This window comes from Ranitomeya variabilis, chromosome 1, assembly GCF_051348905.1.
Source record: "Ranitomeya variabilis isolate aRanVar5 chromosome 1, aRanVar5.hap1, whole genome shotgun sequence".
In the NCBI taxonomy this organism is placed as follows: domain Eukaryota; kingdom Metazoa; phylum Chordata; class Amphibia; order Anura; family Dendrobatidae; genus Ranitomeya; species Ranitomeya variabilis.
The window spans coordinates 109,343,921-109,365,646 of NC_135232.1; the positions used below are offsets into that span (position 1 = coordinate 109,343,921).

Consider the following 21,726-nt stretch of genomic DNA (forward strand, 5'->3'; position numbering starts at 1 on the left):
ATCCTGTAATGCTGTAGATAAGCCCCCGATGTTACCTGAAAGATGAGAAAAAGAGGTTAGATTATACTCACCTGGGCTGGTGGTCCGGTCCGATGGGTGTCGCGGTTCGGGGCCTCCCATCTTCATAGGATGACGTCCTCTTCTTGTCTTCACGCTGTGGCTCCTGCGCAGGCGTACTTTATCGCAGGTGCAGGGCCTCTCTGACCTTTCCCGGCGCCTGCGCACTGCAGTACTTTGCTCTGCCCTCAACAGGACAGACAAAGTACGCCTGCGCAGGACCCGCAGCGTGAAGACAAGAAGAGGACGTCATCCTATGAAGATGGGAGGCCCCGGACCGCGACACCCATCGGACCGGACCACCAGCCCAGGTGAGTATAATCTAACCTCTTTTTCTTACCTTTCAGGATACATCGGGGGCTTATCTATAGCATTCCAGAATGCTGTAGATAAGCCCCTGATGCTGGTGGGCTTAGCTCACCGTCGATTTTGGAGGTGACAGGTTCCCTTTAAAGTAGGGAGGTGGGTATTAACCACTAGGAGGCGCTCTCAGCGTACAGCTATACCGCTGTCATAGAACTCAGTGCCAGCGGTATAAATTCCTATGCTCGACGCTCCCCCTAGCGGCTCATGCTGGTATAAAGCATTAAATCCTGGATGAGTGGATTTGGAAGAGCAAAGAAGCAGAGAAACATTCAGGCAAAAGGTGAGTGAAAGCCAGCTCTGCCTGCAGACACAATGCCGGCCCCGGGGGGCTGCCTCTGCTTGCGCTGGGTGCTGATCTCTCTCCAAGCAGACTGCATCCTCCAGCAGCAGATGACAGGCTCAGTACAGATGAGAGCCCCCAGTACAGATGAGAGCCCCCAGTACGGATGAGAGCCCCCATTGCAGAGACCACACGATGGACGAGCCGGTGATGTTACATAAGCTGTAGTACCGCCGTGCACTGTAGGGGGCAGTACGCGCTCAGGGCTCTGCCAATCATCCCCAGCACCAGGAGGAGAGTCCTTGTGGAGGTGAGGGCAGCGGCTGGCAGTGCCCACTGTGGACCATCACCCCCATCATCACCAGAGACCACCTCCTACTCCCCGCCTCATCCCGGGCACCTCAGCTCCGCTGCCTGCTGCTCCGTATAGGGTGGGAAGAAGGTAAGGGGGTGATGGCAGCCCAGTCAGTGCCCGGGGCTTGTGGCCTCATGGCTGACAGGCAGCATTATAGTATCCGAGGGCTGCCATTGTTACTGGTGCGAGGATGGAGGCACCGAGTCATGATGTCAGCTGTATCTCCATCATGTCTGTGTATGTATCCTGTGTCTACAGCAGCTATGGAGCATGTGTATATGCATTATCTATGGAGCAAGTATGTGGCTGTGTATATGAACCATATATATATGTGCATGCATCTGTATGTGTGTATACGTCATGTACGGAGCATGTATGTCTGTGTATAGTCATCATAGAATGTATGTGCAATGTATAGAATATGAATGTATAGAATGTATATGCATAGAATCCATGTGTCCGGATCATGTGGGGGTATATACCTCATGTATGGGTCATTTATGTGTATATACCTCACCTGTGGATCATGTAGTACGTGTATATACATCACGTCTGGATTGTGTATGTGTATATACATGACGTCTGGATTGTGTATGTGTATATACATGACGTATGGATTATGTATGTGTATATACATCATGTATGGGGCATGCAGGTGGCTGTGTTGCTGGCCGTGCGCTGGTGAAGCTCCAGTCTCTTCAAAGCCTTTGTTATACTGAAAACTGATCTGATTTACATTGTCTCATTTCTGGGTTTTGGATATTCTTGTATTGTACAAACATCCCCCGGCTCCAGCAAACCTCCATTTTAGAAATGTTGCAGGCAGATTAATGTCCTTTGTAGGATGTAACATTGTTGCCGACTGCCATAGATGCCATGACTTGGGTACAAGCTGAGATTGGATTTCGCTCACTGTTAGTCGTGTGGATTGTTTGCATTGACTTTTCTGTGTTTTATAAACAAAACTGTTATATGTGTGTTACTATGTAACATCTGCAGATGTGTTACTGTCTGCCCTCATTGCACTGGCATTATATAAGAAGTGTTCATACTGTATGTGTCTAGGATTACCATAATTACTAATATTGGTCAAATGTCAGAATAATGAGAGAGAGAGAATGTTTTAAGGCAGTTTAGCATTTGATACCATATCCCTTAAACTGACTTGGGTGAAACGTTTGGGATATCCATCCACAAGCTTCTCACAATATTTGGCCGGAATTTGGGCCCATTCCTCCTGACAAAACTGGTGTAACTGATCCAGGTTTATAGATTGCCTTGCTCGCTCCGACCTTTTCAGCTTTGCCCATAAATTTTCAATAGGACTGAGATCAGGGCTTTGTGATGGCCACTCAAAAACACTGACTTGGTTATCCTTAACCCCTTAATGACCGCCAATACACCTTTAAACAGCGGCAGTTAAGGCTACTTAAACCACAGCGCTGGGGGGCGCATGCGCGGACCTTAGCGGAGTCAGACATGCTCTGCTGAGCTCCGCAGCCTGATCTGCTGACAGTACCCCACAGACCACCGGAATCGCTGCACACTCACCCGGAACGGACCGCCCCTGCCTCTGGGACCTGTACGGACTGACATGCCAAAGAAAGGCAGTGCCAATCAGCCGGTAAGCCGCGCAATAGCAGACCTCCTCGTGAGCGGTGGAGCTGGCAAGATGGCCGCCGCAACTTCCTCCCCATCGGTCTCTCCCTCACCACTTGGTAAAGAGGCAGGCCCTGACGAACTAACAGCGGCTGAGGGAGCTGTTGTCCCCGCAGTAGCGCTAGTCAAAACACCGCAGGAGACATTCAGAGCTGAGCTCACCTCAGCTATGCAGAGTATTACCACTCAGTTGCAAGATATAGTCCAACGCACCTCCAGCCTGGAGGAAAAAATGGATGCCACAGCAGAGGCACTAGAGGAGGATCAAGAAACTATTAAGCAGCACACTGAACGCATTGTAGATCTTGAATTGAAATGTGAGGATTATGAGAATAGATCTCTGCACTCTCATTTTCATACAGCAATGAGTTTTTTGTCTGCCGATCATTGGAAGACAGTAAGAAAACTCTCGAACTCGCTGGAATTCCAATTCTGGAAGCCGTACCACCCCAGCCACAGCGGAAGCCGCGTCCAGCTAAAGACTGGAAGCCTGCCCCTAGAAACAGGAGCCAGAACACACGGGTTACTTGAATACGGTATAAGTAATCTGCAATTTGAATTTATCTGAATTTGTTAATTCGTTAATATGGAGCCCCAAATCACCATACAACTTGGGTTTTTAATCCAATTGATTCTCTATTGTTTGTTCTATGTCATTGTTCCCCTCTGTTATGTCTCTTCCCTACTGTGCCTCCACAGAAATGTTTATACCTATCGCTGTCGTTCATGCCAGTCCAGGTCTATTAAGGAAGAAATAGAGTTGGAACCCCAAGACCATCATTCAGCAGTAATTGGTTTTATTACCATGTGTAGAGTCCTTTCCCACAACGTGCGAGGGTTTAACTCTCCCTTGAAACGTAGAAAGGTCTTTATAGACTACCACAAACAAAAACCCGACATTATATGTCTACAAGAAACTCACTTCTCCAGGTTCTCAAGCCCTAAATATTTTGATCCTCATTTCAAGCGTTTCTTTTTAGCATCTTGGGAACGAAAAACTAGAGGTGTAGCCATATTTCTTAAAAATAGTCTTCCACTCCAGATAGACAACACATACTCGGACCCTGAACGCAGGTTTATAATTATACAAGGCACTTTACAAGGCCAAAATATTTGCATAGTGAATAGCTACTTACCCGCTAATACTCAAACTTTGGTTTTTGAATTGATTCTGTCTAAAATATCTACAATCCCTTACCATCATTTGATATGGTGTGGAGATTTTAATTTCACCCTAAATCTACAATTGGACAGCAGCGCTTCAAAACGGTCAGATATATCCAAGGCGGATAGGAAAAAAATCCTACGCTTGATGAACGAGAATAGACTGGTGGACATGTGGAGGCAGACTAATGAGTTGGCGAGAGGCTACACATGCTTTTCCTCAGTACACAAGTCATACTCAAGAATTGATCTACATTTAGCCACAGCACAGTCGCTGCCAAATGTTTTATTTTCACGCCACATCCCATCTTCATGGTCCGACCATGAGGCAGTTCTCTCTGTGTTTAAATTCAACATAACGACATCACGCCTGTTTCGATGGCGACTAAATGAATCCCTCATTATAGACCCTATAGTTACTACTCAAATTAATGAGGAGCTAAAATTTTATTTTCAATCTAACGATAACGAAGATTCGTTTCCTGGAAACGTGTGGTTAGCCCATAAAAATACATTACTGGTACTTTCATCAAACTAGCCGCAAACAAAAAGAAGAATAGATCAGAACTTCAAAATAAACTAGAAAACAAGCTGATGAAACTTGAACAAGCAAACCAATTATCTACCTCCCGTTTTTTAATTAAACAGATACATGATACCAAATTGCAATTAAATGCCACCCTTACCAACAGAACGGAGAGGGCCTTAGCCTGGACCATGGTCACTTTTTATAGGCAGGCAAATAAGCCAAGTAAAATGCTAGCGCGACAATTAAGGAGGAAGGAACTATTAAATACTATCCTATCAATTAAAGATGCTAAAGGTCACGTCTCGGCACATCCTGAAATTATTTATAAGGAATTCCATGACTACTATCAAAAACTTTACTCTTCTCCACAACCTCCCCCTCCACACCTTTTACAATCCTTTTTACAAAACTTACCGCTTCCCAAGATTAACGAACCCACATCCCAGCAACTTCAAACAGATATAACTGATGAGGAAATAAAATCAATATTCAAAAATTTGAACACTGGTAAGGCACCCGGACCTGACGGCCTCACGGCTCTTTATTATAAAAAATTCAATGAATCACTCACGCCCCACATAAAAAACTTCTGCAATGCCCTTTTAAATGGATCCCAGATGCCCGCCGAATTCTACACTGCCATGTGACTGTGATCCCCAAGCCGAAAAGAGATCATTTATTAACCAAAAATTATAGGCCCATTTCACTTCTAAACGTTGATCTTAAAATATTCACGTCAATTATTACCGACTGAATTAACAAGATACTCCTCTCATTAATACATAGAGACCAGGTAGGTTTCATCCCTATGAGACAAGGGCCAGACAACATCAGAAGAAATCTAAACATTATTCACTCAGCGCATAATTCACAAAAACTGACCGTATTGTTAGCACTAGATATCGAAAAAGCCTTCGACACAGTATCCTGGTCATACCTTTTTAAAGTCCTATCCAAATTCGGTATTCCCCACAAACTACTTTCATGTCTTCATTTACTATATGACAATCCGACCGCATACCTCAAACGACCCTCAACACGACCTCTTCCAATTAACATTCAGAGAGGAACTAGACAGGGATGCCCTTTATCACCAGCATTATTTGCCTTGGCTATGGAGCCTTTGGCTGAAGCTATAAGGCATAATCCCAACATATTAGGCCCTGTCGACCTTGGAAACCAGTATAAGGTTAGTCTCTTTGCGGATGACCTCCTCCTGTCCATTACCAGTCCACACACTACTCTTCCCAGTCTGTTTTCGTTACTTGACGATTTTAAATTAATTTCAGGCCTTAAAATCAATGTTGAAAAGTCAGAAGCCTTATTTATAAATACTCCTGAGGAGGTGCAATTGGGCCTGACCTCCCAGTTTGGGTTCAAAAAAGAAGAACACTTTTTGACTTATTTAGGGATAAATCTCACAACCAATAAATCAACACTATATAGATGGAACTATATCCCATTAATTCAGAACCTGCGGAAAGATGTGACCAGATGGTCCTCAATGGCACTGTCTTGGCTAGGGAGATTAAACGCCATAAAAATGGTTTCCCTTCCACGATTCTTATATTTATTTCGTTCCCTTCCTATCTCGATACCCTCCAAAGTCTTTCGTGAGATACATACCATAATTTCGAAGTTCATATGGCAGGGGAAGAAACCGAGAATTAGGCAGAAGATAATGTTTATACATAGGAAAATGGGAGGCTTATCCTTACCTAACTTTATAGCCTACTTTAAATCAGCCCAAATTGCTCAATTAACTAAAGTTTGCTCAATTAGTAACAAACCTAGATGGGTCTATCTAGAATCACACCTATTAAAACCCTACTCACTACCGGGCCTATTATGGACCATAGAGAAACTCCCACGTGACATTTCTATCAGAGCGCCTTTTGCCGCTCACGCATTCATTCTCTGGAGAAAAGAAAGATTCAAATATGGACTCCAGTCTAAATCCACCCCATTACAATATCTATTTAACAATCCAATGTTTTCACCAGGTTTGGATCCCCGCTCTTACTCTTGGTGGATATTAAATGGTATAACTACGCTAAAACATCTGTGTACCCCATTTAACATATTATTAACCATGCAAGAATTCATCCGGAAACATAACCCACCATTTGGAGAAGCCTTTCATATGCATCAAATTTTTGATTTTACGAAGCGGAATCTATTGAACAGAACCCCCTTTTCTATATCAAACTTTGAACAAAAATGTGTGAACGATCCCTTGGGTAGAGGGACAATTTCCTTTTTAGATTCTTTAATTAATGCTATACAAGGCGAGGACAAATTAAAGTGTATGAGGCAGTGGGAGGAAGACCTGGGGTTTGATATGACGCTAGAAGAGTGGCGTAGATGTTGTGATCATTTATCTAGGGGCAGCCGTCAGGTCTCTCTGGTGGAATCATCCATTAAAGTTCTTCATAGAACCTATTTGGTCCCTACAAAACTTCATGTCATCTACCCCCATATATCGGATATATGTTTTAGAGGCTGTAACATCCCAGGCGACATGAAGCATATATGGTGGAGCTGTCCGGTAGTCTCCGCCCTTTGGCAAGAAATAAAAATTACAGCTGAAAAAATGTTCAATAAAGTTATCAACTTGACCCATCTGGTTTTTTTACTAGGATCTAAGCACCCTGTTTTTTCTAAAAATTCACATAGACTGATGAGCTTACTGTGTATGGCAACTAAAATACATATAGCATGTAAGTGGAGAACCACGTCACTCTGTATCCTTGGTCAGGGATAGAATGAATGTAATCATGCTATACAAGCGTATTCAAGCTACTAGGACTGATAATTGGACTGCATTCTTTCAAATATGGACTCCCTGGCTGGATTTGGATCCTAATGTTTGCCTGACTCAAGCTCTCACGCTATCACCATGAACTACTTTCCATACGAGAGAAAGGCATGGACAGACGTCCCCATTGATCAGTTTGCTTTATAATCTCTGTAACCAGCCTCCCCTTTTGTAAACAATTTATCGAGATTGTTTTCTGCTTGTTTTCTCGCTCATAAAACTATAAAACTGATAAGTACAGGAGTGGATGAGCGATTAGGGAATCTTAAAATGTAATATGTTACTATGCTGTGGAATGACAGTACCCCCCCACCTAGTGTTTTTCCCCCCTTGTTACTGTCCTGTCTTTATATGTACAGGTTTAGATTGTTGTACAAATTCTTCTTTAAATTTTTAAAATATGCTGACCTCCCCTGCGTGGGAAAGTTTTTCTTGATCTGTTAAATGTTAAAAAACCGAATAAAATTTATTGAAACAAAAAAAAAAAACCACAGCGCTGTTAATTAACAGCGATGAGGAAAAAGTGGATAGCGCCACCCAGAGTTGGAATTTCTCCAGGGTCTCAGATGCCGGGGGTAGCTGAGAACCCAGAGAACATGATTCGGGTCGGTTTTTACCCACCTCGGTGTTGCGATCACCGTTATTAATGGTATAACGGCAACCGCAAAAAAAGTCAGTTTTTCCATTCAATTTCTCTCTCCTCTGATGTAATCGCACATCAGAGGAGAGAGAAATAGGGAATAGGGTCCCCCGATCATCCCCCTGGTACCTCCCGGTGTCCATGGAGCCTCCTGTTTCCCCCCATGGCCGCCTGCATCTTCTTCCGGGAAGAAAACGGCGGGTGCATGCGCAGTGCGCCCGCTGAGATCTGCCAGCCGGTACCTGGCAACAATAGGAGATTTTTCATATTGATTCATTTTGATCACTGTGATAGAACCTATCCCAATGATCAAAATAAAACAAAATAGTAAATCAAACCCCCCTTTATCACCTCCTTAGTTAGGGAAACATAATAAAAAAAAAAATGTATTTATTTCTATTTTCCCATTAGGGTTAGAGTTGAGCTAAAGTGAGTTGGGCTAAAGTGAGTTGGGTTAGAGTTAGGGTTGGGGCTAAAGTTAGGGTTAGGTTTGGGGCTAAAGTTAGGGTTAGGGTTGGGGCGAAAGTTAGGGTTAGGGTTGGAGATAAAGTTAGGGTTAAGGTTAGGGCTAAAGTTAGGATTGGGGTTGGGATTAGGGTTGGGATTAGAGTTAGGGTTGGGATTAGGGTTAAGGTTGGGATTAGGGTTATGGGTATGTTAGGGTTAGGTTTGTGGTAAGGATTATGGTTAGGGTTGGGGCTAGGGTTAGGGTTGGGATTAGGGTTGAGGTTGGGATTAGGGTTATGGTTGGGATTACGGTTAGGGTTGGGATTAGGGTTGGGGTTGGGATTAGGGTTATGGTTGGGATTACAGTTAGGGATGAGATTAGGGTTAGGGGTGTGTTAGGGTTATGTTTTTGGTTAGGGTTGTGGTTAGGGTTTTGGCTAGGGTTGGGGTTGGGATTAGGGTTATGGTTGGGATTACGGTTAGGGTTGGGATTAGGGTTAGGGGTGTGTTAGGGTTAGGTTTGTGGTTATGGTTAGGGTTGTGGTTAGGGTTAGGGTTGTGATTAGGGTTAGGGGTGTGTTGGGGTTAGAATTGGAGTTATAATTAAAGGGTTTCCACTGTTTAGGCACATCAGGGCTTCTCGAAACACGACATAGCGTCCGATCTCAATTCCAGCCAATTCTGCGTTGAAAAAGTGAAATGGCGCTCCTTCCCTTCCGAGCTCTGCTGTGCACCCAAACAGTGGTTTACCCCCACAAATGGAGTACTGGCATACTCAGGGCAAATTGTGCAACGACTTAGGGGGTCTAATTTCTCCTGTTATCCTTGGGAAAATAAAAATTTGGGGGCAAAAAGATCATTTTTGTGGAAAAAATATGATTTGTTATTTTCACTGCTCTATGTTATAAACTTCCGTGAAGCACTTGGGGTTTCAAAGTGCTCACCACACATATTGATAAGTTCCTTGGGGGGTTCAGTTTCCAAAATGGTGTCACTTATGGGGGGGTTTCCACTGTTTAGGCACATCAGGTGCTCGCCAAACGCGACATGGCGTCCGATCTCAATTCCAGCCAATTCTGCATTGAAAAAGTCAAACGTCGCTCCTTCCTTTCCAAGCTCTGCTGTGTGCCCCAAAAGTGGTTTACCTCCACATATGGAGTATCAGCGTATTCAAGAAAAATTGCACAACAACTTGAGAAAAAAAATTGGTTCTGAAGTAAAATGTTTGTGAAAATAAGTTAAATGTTCATTTGTTTCCTTCCACATTGCTTCAGTTCCTGTGAAGCACGTAAAGGGTTAATAAACTTCTTGAATGTGGTTCTGAGCACCTTGAGGGGTGCAGTTTTTAGAATGGTGTCAGTTTTGGGTATTTTCTGTCATGTAGACCCCTCAAAGTAACTTCAAATGTGATGAGGTCCCTAAAAAATTGTTTTGTAAATTTTGTTGTAAAAATGAGAAATTGCTGGTCAACTTTTAACCCTTATAGCTTCCTAACAAAAAAAAGGTTGTTTCCACAATTGTGCTGATGTAAAATACACATGTGGAAAATGTTATTTATTACCGTATTTTTCGGCGTATAAGATGACTGGGTGTATAAGATGCCCCCCAACTTTTCGGCACCGGGTGTCGTCTTTTACGGCGTGTGCAGGGAGCGTTCCCGGATTGTTCCCAGGGTCTGGAGGAGAGGAGACTCTCCTTCAGGCCTTGGGATCCATATTAAAGTAAAAAAAAAGAATAACAATAAAAAATATGGATATACTTACCTTCTGACAGCCCACAGAGTTCTCCTGGCTCTCAGAGGTGCATGCGGCAGCTTCCGTTCCCAGGGATGCATTGCGCGCTGTGAAGTACGTTTGCACATGCCGTACCCGGCGTATAAGACGACCCCCGACTTTTGAGAAGATTTTCAGGAGTTAAAAAGTTATCTTATATGCTGGAAAATACGGTATTTTTTGTGACATATCTCTCTGATTTAAATGCATAAAAAGTAAAAGTTTGAAAATTGCAAAAGTTTATTTTTTTTTGCCATATTTCCATTTTTTCATAAATAAACACAAGTCATATTGAAGAAATTTTACCACTAACATGAAGTGCAATATGTCATGAAAAATCAATCTCAGAATCAGTTGGATTCGTTAAAGTGTTCCGGAGTTATAGCCTAATAAAGTGACATTGGTCAGAATTGTAAAAATTTGCTTCGTCATTAAGTAGCAAATTGGCTCTGTCACTAAGGGGTTAAGTCACTTTGTTACCATTTTGGCAATATGCTTCAGGTCATTGTCCATTTGGAAGACCCATTTCCTCCAAGCATTAACTTCCTGGCTGATGTCTTGAGATGTTGCTCCAGTATCGCCACATAATCTTCTTTTCTCATGATGTCATCTATTTTGTGAAGTGCACCAGTACCTCCTGCAGCAAAACGACCCCACCCAAAACATGATGCTGCCACCCTGTGTTTTACAGTTGGGATGGTAAATCAAACTTCTGTGAAATCAAACTGTCCACTTAGGAAACAACACTGTTTGACAAAAAATTTCACATGCTCTTGTGCAAATGGAATGGACAACAGATGGAAATTTTTGGGGACCACAGACCACATCTCAGTTCCAATGCTTTCTGGCTGATGTTTTGGTCACTTTTGAATGTTGGTTGTGCTTACACACTCGTGGTAGCATGAGACGGACTCTACAACCCACACAAGTGGCTCAGGTAGTGCAGCTCATCCAGGATGGCACATCAATGCGAGCTGTGGCAAGAAGGTTTGCTGTGTCTGTCAGCGTAGTGTCCTGAGGCTGGAGGCGCTACCAGGAGACAGGCCAGTACACCAGGAGATGTGGAGGGGGCCATAGGAGGGCAACAACCCAGCAGCAGGACCGCTATCTCAGCCTTTACGCAAGGAGGAACAGGAGGAGCACTGCCAGAGCCCTGCAAAATGACCTCCAGCAGGCCACAAATGTGCATGTGTCTGCACAAACGGTTAGAAACCAACTCCATGAGGATGGTCTGAGTGCTTGACGTCCACAGATGGGGGTTGTGCTCACAGCCCAACACCGTGCAGGACGCTTGGCATTTGCCACAGAACACCAGGATTGGCAAATTCGCCACTGGCACCCTGTGCTCTTCACAGATGAAAGCAGGTTCACACTGAACACATGTGACAGACGTGACAGAGTCTGGAGACGCCATGGAGAGCGATCTGCCTGCAACATCTTTCAACATGACCTGTTTGGCAGTGGGTCAGTAATGGTGTGGGGTGGAATTTCTTTAGAGGGCCGCACAGCCCTCCATGTGCTCGCCAGAGGTAGCCTGACTGAGATTAGGTACTGGAATGAGATCCTCAGACCCCTTGTGAGACCATATGCTTGTGTTATTATTCTCAACACATTCCAATATGTAATGAATAAAGATTTACAACTGGAATATTTCATTCAGGGATAGGATGTGGGATTTTAGTGTTCCCTTTATTTTTTTGAGAAGTTTACATGGCTATAGTACATGTAATATACATGGCTATATATAGTAGACATTATATACATGGCTATAGTAGACGTTATATACATGGCTATATATAGTAGCAGTTATATGCATGGCTATGTATAGTAGACACTAGATGATGGCTCGATTCTAACGTATCGGGTATTCTAGAATATGTAGGTAGTATATAGCACAGGCTACGTACTATATTACACAGTGATGTAGTATATAACACAACCGACGTAGTATATAACATAGCCACGTAGTGTATTGCACAGGCACGTAGTATATTGGTCAGCCACGTAGTATATAGCAGAGCCACGTAGTGTATAACATAGCCACGTAGTATATTGTAGAGCCACGTAGTATATTGCACAGGCACGTAGTATATTGCACAGCCACGTAGTATATAACACAGTCACGTAGTGTATTGCACAGCTACGTAGTGTATTGCACAGCTATGCAGTATATTGGTCAGCGACGTAGTATATAGCAGAGCCACGTAGTATATAACATAGCCACCTAGTATATTGTAGAGGCACGTAGTATATTGCATATCTACGTAGTATATTGCACAGCCACGTAGTATATAACAGAGCCACGTAGTATATTGCACAGTCGACGTAGTATATAACAGAACCGACACAGCCACATAGTATATTGCACAGCTACGTAGTATATAACACAGAGCATGTAGTATATTGCACAGCAACATAGTATATTGGACAGTCACATTGTATATTGCACAGTCACGTTGTATATTGCCCAGCTACATAGTATATAGCACAGAGCATGTAGTATATTGCACAGCAACATAGTATATTGGACAGTCACGTTGTATATTGCACAGTCACTTTGTATATTGCCCAGCTACATAGTATATAGCACAGAGATGTAGTATATAACAGAGCCCACGCAGTATGTAACACAGCCCACGTAGTATATAGCAAAGTGGGCACTATATGCGTGGTTAAAAAAAAACCTTAAAATATAAAATAAACATATACTCACCTTCCGAAGGCCCCTTGAAGTCCTGGCGCCTGTGTGCGGTGCACGCGGCAGCTTCCGGTCCCAGGGTTGGTATGAGCGCAGGACCTGTGATGACGTCGCAGTCACATGACCGTGACATCATGGCAGGTCCTTCTCGCATAGCATCCTTGGCACCGGAACCTGCCGCTTGCACTGCCGAGGACAGCGAGCGACGTCAGAAGGTGAGAATAACCTTTTTTATTGTTTATTATTATTATTTGTAACATACGCAGCATCAATAGTAAAAAGTTGGTCACACAGGGTAAATAGCTGCGTTAACGGAGTGCGTTACACCGCGGTCCGTTAACACTGACATTAACCCTGTGTGAGCGCTCAGCGCTGACTGCAGGGCATTAAAGCAGCGGCCATTTCGCTGCCAGACTATGGCCATCGCTGATTGGTCGTGGCAATGGTCGTGGGCGTTTTGCCACGACCAATCAGCGACTTTGATTTCCATAACAGACAGAGGCCGCCACCAATGAATATCCGTGACAGACAGAAGGACAGACGGAAGTGACCCTTAGACAATTATATAGTAGATTATATACATGGTTATAGTAGACGTTATATACATGGCTATATATAGTAGCAGTTATATACATGTCTATATATAGTAGACATATACATGGCTATGTATAGTAGACATTATATACATGGCTATAGTAGACGTTATATACATAGCTATGTATAGTAGACGTTATATACACGGCTATATATAGTAGACGTTATATACATGGCTGTGAACAATACACTGCTGAGCTCCTCTAGATACATGTGTCAGATATAACAGGATACAACAGCCCCTCACAGATATCTCATGTGTCATATATAAATTCTGTAGAGAACTTTATATATTATATATACCCCTGTAGAGAGCAGGGCAGCAGTACCTAAACTGCTTTTCACAAAATTAGAATATCATCAAAAAGTTAATTTATTTCAGTTCTTTAATACAAAAAGTGAAACTCGTATTATATAGAGTCATTACAAACAGAGTGATCTATTTCAAGTGTTTATTTCTGTTAATGTTGATGGTTATGGCTTACAGCCAATGAAAACCAAAATTCATTATATCAGTAAACTAGAATAATTAACAAAACACACCTGCAAAGGCTTCCTAAGAGTTTAAAAAAGTCTGTTTCAGTAGGCTCCACAATCATGGGGATGACGTCTGGCTTGACAGATGTCCAGAAGGCAGTCATTGACACACACCACAAGGAGGGTAAGCCATAAAAGATAATTGCTAAAGAAGCTGGCTGTTCAGAGTGCTGTATCCAAGCATATTAATGGAAAGTTGAGTGGAAGGAAAAAGTGTGGTAGAAAAAGGTGCACAAGCAACCGGGATAACCGCAGCATAGAAAGGATTGTTGAGAAAAGGTCATTCAAAAATTTGGGGGAGATTCACAAGGGGTGGACTGCTGCTGGAGTCATTGCTTCAAGAGCCACCACACACAGATACAGTATATCCAGGACATGGGCTACAAGTGTTGCATTCCTTGTGTCAAGCCACTCATGACTAATAGACAATGCCAGAAGCGTCTTACCTGGGCCAAGGAAAAAAAGAACTGGACTGTTGCTCAGTGGGCCAAGGTGTTGTTTTCAGAAGAAAGTAAATTTTGCATTTAATTTGGAAATCAAGGTCCCAGAGTCTGGAGGAAGAGTGGAGAGTCCACAATCCAAGCTGCTTGAGGTCTAGTGTGAAGCTTCCACAATCAGTGATGGTTTGGGGAGCCATGCCATCTACTGGTGTAGGTTCAATGTGTTTTATCAAGATCAAAGTCAGTGCAGCTGTCTACCAGGAAATTTTAGAGCACTTAATGCTTCCCTCTTCTGACAAGCTTTTTGGAGATAGAAATTCCATTCTCCAGCAGGACTTGGCACCTATCCACACTGCTAAAAGTACCAATACCTGGTCTAAAAACAACAGTATCACTGTGTTTGATTGGCCAACAAACTCGCCTGACCTTAACCTCATAGAGTATCTATGGGGTATTGTCAAAAGGAAGATGAGAGACACCAGATGCAACAATGCAGACGTGCTGAAGGCTGCTATCAAAGCAACCTGGGCTTCCATAACACCTCAGCAGTGCCACAGGCTGATCGCCTCCATGCCACGCCGCATTGATGCAGTAATTGATGCAAAAGGTGCCCCGACCAAGTATTTAGTCCATTTTCTGAGCATATATTTCAGTAGGCCAACATGTCAGATTTAAAATCATTTTTAAAGCTGGTGTTATAAAGTATTCTAATTTACTGAGACAATGACTTTTGGCTTCTCATTGTCTGTAAGCCATAATCATCAACATTAACAGTGATAAACACTTGAAATAGATCGCTTTGTTTGTATTGACTCTATATAATATATGAGTTTAACTTTTTGTATTGAAGAACTGAAATAAATTAACTACTATCTTTGTAACGCTGAAAGCATTATTTTTTTAACTGGCTGAGGCTGGTTTCACACTTGCGTTTTGATCTGCAGCGTTTTTAAAAAAAACGCATGTGGTGAAAAAACGCATGAAAACGCATGCAAACGGTGCGTTTTTTAGACGCATGCGTATTTGCAGCAAAAAAAAACCCGCGGCAAAATGCGGCATTTTCCCGCGTTTACATGCGTTTTTTCCCGCGTTTGCGTTTTTGAAACGCATGCTAAGAAGTGTGTGACAGCTGCCAATCATCAAAATCAACTAGAAAACACACTATTAATAGAATTAGCTAGGGTTAGGGTTAGGATCCCTAGGGTTAGGGTTAGGGGTAGCTTTTTATTGGAATGTCCTGGTCACCAGGTCACTGATAAGCCACCCCCCACCATCAAGGTGATAAAGGGATCCAAACCATAACCCTTGGGATCCTAACCCTAACCCTAACCATAGGGATCCAAACCCTACCCCTAACCCTACCCCTACCCCTAACCATAACCCTTGGGATCCTACCCCTAACCCTACCCCTAACCCTACCCCTAACCATAACCCTTGGGATCCTAACCCTAACCCTACCCCTAACCCTAACCCTTGGGATCCTAACCATAACCCTAACCATAACCCTTGGGATCCTAACCCTAACCCTACCCCTAACCCTAACCATAGGGATCCAAACCCTAACCATAACCCTAGGGATCCTAACCTAAGGGTTAGGGTTATGATCCCTAGGGCTAGGGTTAGTATTCCTAGGGTTACTAGGGATCCTAACCCTAACCGTTACCCTAGGGATCCTAACCCTAAGGGTTAGGATCCTAACCCTAACCCTAAGGTTTAGGGTTAGGGTTAGGATCCCTAGGGTTAGGGTTAGGATCCCTAGGGTTACTAGGGATCCTAACCTTAGGGTTAGGGTTAGGGTTAGGGTTTGGATCCCTATGGTTAGGGTTAGGGTTAGGGTTTTCTTGTTTTTTTTGTGTTTTGTGTTTTTCTATAAAAACGCGTGCGTTTTTAATGCAAACAAACGCATGTGCTTAAAAACGCATGCGTTTACACAGACAGCAATGCATTTTTTTTGCCGCGAAAAAACGCGTTTTTTCGCGGCAAAAAAACGCTGCTAGGAATTACTACAGGTTGCATTTCTGCAAATGAATGCACGCGTCAAAAAACGCATGCGTTGCCGAAAACGCGTCAAAACGCATGCGAAAAAACGCATGCGTTTTTAATGTTAAGTATAGGAAAAAAAACGCATGCGTTTTTTAGCGCTAAAACGCAGCTTACAAAAACGCAAGTGTGAAACCAGCCTAACACAGTACCAAACTCCTTTTTTCTTGTGACTACTAATGACTAATGACTTCAGAACTGTGGGTGGGTAAGTGGTCTTGCTTTATTATTCAAACAAGCAGTAAGCCAGATTTAAGTATGGCAACTTTCTAAAAACTCACAAAAATGTAACAGTTCTTCACTTTTCTTGGTAGGGGGAAGTGAAAAAAAAAAGAACTCTACATAGATGTGCTAAATCTATAAATGTGCAAAATGTATCAAACATTATGTGACTCTGCAGATAATGGCGACTCTGCAGATAATGGCAACTCAGCCACAAGCTAAACTCACTTCAAAAATTACCTTTCATGATAAATTACCTTTTACAGTCATGGCCAAAAGTATTCACACCCCTGCAATTCTGTCAGATAATACTCAGTTTGTTCCTGAAAATGATTGCAAACACAAATGATTTGGTATATTATCTTCATTTAATTTGTCTTAAATTAAAAAACACAAAAGAGAATGAAGCAAAAAGCAAAACATTGATCATTTCACACAAAACTCCAAAAATGGGCCAGACAAAAGTATTGGCACCCTCAGCCTAATACTTGGTTGCAGAACCTTTAGCCAAAATAACTGCGACCAACCGCTTCCAGTAACCATCAATGAGTTTCTTACAATGCTCTGCTGGAATTTTAGACCATTCTTCTTTGGCAACTGCTCCAGGTGCCTGATATTTGAAGGGTGCCTTCTCCAAACTGCCATTTTTAGATCTCTCCACAGGTGTTCTATGGGATTCAGGTCTGGACTCATTGCTGGCCACCTCAGAAGTCTCCAGTGCTTTCTCTCAAACCATTTTCTAGTGTTTTTGAAGTGTGTTTTGGGTCATTGTCCTACTGGAAGACCCATGACTTCTGAGGGAGACCCAGCTTTCTCACACTGGGCCCTACATTATGCTGCAAAACTTGTTGGTAGTCTTCAGACTTCATAATGCCGTGCACACGGTAAAGCAGTCCAGTGCCAGAGGCAGCAAAGCAACCCCAAAACATCAGGGAACCTCTGCCATATTTGACTGTAGGGACCGTGTTCTTTTTTTTGAATGCCTCTTTTTTTCTCCTGTAAACTCTATGTTGATGCCTTTGCCCAAAAAGCTCTACTTTTGTCTCTTTTGACCAGAGAACATTCTTCCAAAACGTTTTAGGCTTTTTCAGGTAAATTTTGGCAAACTCCAGCCTGGCTTTTTTATGTCTCGGGGTAAGAAGTGGGGTCTTCCTGGGTCTCTACCATATAGTCCCTTTTCATTCAGACACCGACGGATACTACGGTTGACACTGTTGTACCCTCAGACTGCAGGGCAGCTTGAACTTGTTTGGATGTTAGTCGAGCTTCTTTATCCAACATCTGCACAATCTTGTGTTGAAATCTCTTGCCAATTTTTCTTTTCCGTCCACATCTAGGGAGGTTAGCCACAGTGCCATGGGCTTTAAACTTCTTGATGACATTGCGCACAGTAGACACAGGAACATTCAGGTCTTTGGAGATGGACTTGTAGCCTTGAGATTGCTCATGCTTCCTCACAATTTGGTTTCTCAAGTCCTCAGACAGTTCTTTGGTCTTCTTTCTTTTCTTCATGCTCAATGTGGTACACACAAGGACACAGGACAGAGGTTGAGTCAACTTTAATCCATGTCAACTGCCTGCAAGTGTGATTTAGTTATTGACAACACCTGTTAGGTGCCACAGGTAAGTTACAGGTGCTGTTAATTACACAAGTTAGAGAAGCATCACATGATTTTTCGAACAGTGCCAATACTTTTGTCCACCCCCTTTTTTATGTTTGGTGTGGAATTATATCCAATTTGGCTTTAGGACAGTTCTTTTTGTGTTTTTTTCATTTAAGACAAATTAAATGAAGATAATAATACCAAAGAATTTGTGTTTGCAATCATTTTCAGGAAGAAACTGAGTATTATCTGACAGAATTGCAGGGGTGTCAATACTTTTGGCCATGACTGTATGTGTTACTGGTAATTGTGTCACCAGAGGGGATCCATAACATGGTTCCTTGATAATTGTTGAACTATTAGTACAAAGCTAAAAGTGGTCAAAAATTCTTAAAAACTGTGAAGGATTGTAATAAACATATGATCAGTATGTTATTAACAACAAACATTTGTAGTGCACTTTTCTCACAATGGACTCAGGGCATTTATTAATAAAATGGTTTAAATGAAGCCCGTCATTGAATTCATGCTGCCTAAATTATGGGCAGTAAAAATCAGACAGTGGCTCAATTATTTCAGCTGTGTACGTTTTAATCTGAAATGCTGCAATATTTCAGACAAAACATACGGTATTTTGAAAAGCCGACTGGGCAGTATACATCTCTCAGGACTAGTCCAACACAGGTATCCAGTGATTTCTTCCTACGTCAGTGCAGAGGAGTGGGATGGGGAGAATCAGCCAGGGACCAGACTGATGCATAGTCCTCGGACGGCTTTTCAAAATGTTTTTTTTTTTTTTTCAGTAAAGCATAACCGGTTGCAATAAGGCTTCCAGTATCTGAATCATGCTGCTTGAGGTTCGGGCAGCATGAATCTACTGTCAGGTTCCTTTTAAATGGGATATCCTGGCTTTTAAAAAAGTGCCTTAGCGCTAAAAGACAGGTAGTTGTTAACAGAGGCAACTACCTGCCTGTTGTACCGGCATCGGTCATTGACAGTAATGCTACTCCCTGTCAACAGAGCAGCAGTTTCCTTTCCTGCTGACAGGGCAGGACTACTGGCGTCATGCTGATTGACAGCCGGCTTCACCCAATTAGGCAGCTGGGAGTCAATCAGCATGACACCACTCGTCCCGCCCTGTCAACAGGAAAGGAAGCTGCTGCTCTGTTGATGTGACGTCAGTGGAAGTCTGTGTCCCCTCTGTGCCGGCAGACAACGTCGCCAAACACAACAGGCAGGTAGGTAATAACTTCCTTCCTGTTAGTGCTTAGGCACTTTTTTTTAAGTCCGTGATATCCCCTTTAAGTTCAGCCTCAGTGACATAGGGAACTTCAGCTTTAGATAGAATTTATGTAAGAAGCCTTAAAAAAGAGTATTGATCATGAACAAACCCAAGTTTTATGTGATGAAATATACCAGACTGTCGAATATGTCAGTGCATGCAGAAATATCCATTTGAAGAAGGAATTGATGCAGAGAAAGCCTGGGGAAATTTTGCAAACATCAGTGCACTCACCTTCTTAATACTTGGGGCAGTAGTTATACTTAGTCATTTGTAAAAGGCGTAAATGATTAGCTAAACGAATATAGATCTCTGGAATGTATGAGCTGGAAAACTGATATTTAATGTGTTTCTGTGAAAATTTTTGAAAGACTCCATTCACAAGGATGTCGGTGACTTCTTCATTTCACTACAAGAATAACACGGCACACAGTCCTGTTGTTACCATGAATGCATCAGAGACCCGACTGTGCCACTGTAAGGAAATAGAGTCCATCATTGATGTGTATCATAAGAACAGATCCAATGCTATACATGGATGACATCTTTACAGACCTTTATGTTCTTTTATGTACAGCTGAGGTGACTGGTATCAGAGGTGGAGAGCTAATAGAAGGGATTATAATGTGAGATTTCATTACCGTATATACTTGAGTATAAGCCGACCCCCCCTAATTTTGCCACAAAAAAATGGGAAAACTTAATGACTCGAGTATAAGCCTAGGGTGGAAAATGCAGCAGCTACCGGTAAATTTGAAAAATAAAAATAGGTACCAATGAAAGTAAAATTAATTGAGATATCAGTAGGTTAAGTGTTTTTGAATATCCATGTTGAATCAGGAGCCCCATATTATTGCTCCATAAAGTTCATGATGGGCCCCATAAGATGCTCCATACAGTTCATGATGGGCCCCATAAGATGCTCCATATTAAAATATGCCCCATATAATGCTGCACAAAGGTTAATAATGGCCCCATAAGATGCTCCATAGACACATTTGCCCCATACAGTACTGCATAAAGGTTAATAAGGGCCCCATAAGATGCTCCACAGAGACATTTGCCCCATATGGTGCTGCACAAATGTTGATTATGGCCCCATAAGATGCTCCAGAGATATTTGCCCCCATATAATGCTGCAAAAATGTTGATTATGGCCCCATAAGATGCTCCATAGAGATATTTGCCCCATATAGTGCTGCACAAATGTTGATTATGGCCCCATAAGATGCTCCATAAAGATATTTGCCCAATATACTGCTGCACAAACGTTGAATATGGCCCCATAAGATGCTCCATACAGACATTTGCCCCATATAGTGCTGCACAAATGTTGAATATGGCCCCATAAGATGCTCTATAGAGATATTTGCCCCATATGCTGTTGCTGCGATTAAAAAAAAAAAAATGACATACTCACCTCTCGTCACTCAGGCCCCCGGGACTTGCAATACTCACCGTTCCTCGTTCCTGTGTCTTCCGCATCCTCTGCATTAACGTTCAGGCAGAGGGCGGCGCGCACTAACCACGTCATCACGCCCTCTGACCTGAGCGTCACTGCAGAGGACGCGGAAGACGGAGCGGCACCCGTAATGAAAAAAGGTTAATATCGCGCAGTGCTCCCCCTCCCCATTATACTCACCTGCTCCTGGCACGGTTCCTGCATCTCCGGTCTCCGGGTGCTGACAGCTTCTTCCAGCGTTGAGCGGTCACCGTTACCCCTCATTACAGTAATGAATATGCGGCTCCACCCCTATGGTGGTGGAGTCGGGTCCATATTCATTACTGTAATGAGCGGTACCATGTGACCGCTCAATGCTGGAAGAAGCTGTCAGCGCCCGGAGACCGGAGATGCAGGGACCGCGCCGGGAGCAGGTGAGTATGTCACAGCCGCCGCTCCCCCTCCCCTGTTGACCCCCTGGGACAATTACTCGAGTATAATCCGAGAGGGGGACTTTCAGCCTAAAAAAATGGGCTGAAAATCTCGGCTTATACTCCAGTATATACGTTATATGCCTCATATACAAGTAAGGGTCATTAAATTTCAAGGGATCCAAATCTGAATTTCCTTTTACATGACATTGGATATTTATTTTCTTTGGTGTTGTTTGGAGTGCCACTTTAGTGAATTAAAAATAACAAGTTTTGAATTTTTATCTTTATTAGTTAATTTTTTATAGATTTCTAACGTTTTGAGAAAACTTGAATTTTCGGCTTGTGTG

At 42.8% G+C, this 21,726-nt stretch overlaps 1 protein-coding gene across 8 annotated transcripts in view; it reads left to right on the forward strand.

The window, feature by feature from the left end:
- Positions 1 to 567: 567 nt before the first annotated feature.
- FAM169A (family with sequence similarity 169 member A) overlaps positions 568 to 21,726 on the forward strand; it is a 168,054-nt gene continuing 146,895 nt past the window's right edge. Inside the window, exon 1 of one of the 8 annotated variants that reach the window (XM_077287471.1) lies at positions 568 to 703. In XM_077287471.1, the coding sequence (XP_077143586.1) occupies positions 655 to 703 (49 nt within the window). In that variant the 5' untranslated portion in view covers positions 568 to 654. Of the gene's footprint in view, positions 1,296 to 21,726 lie in introns of all 8 variants that reach the window. The other 7 variants (XM_077287476.1, XM_077287500.1, XM_077287527.1 and 4 more) reach the window with 7 other exon arrangements.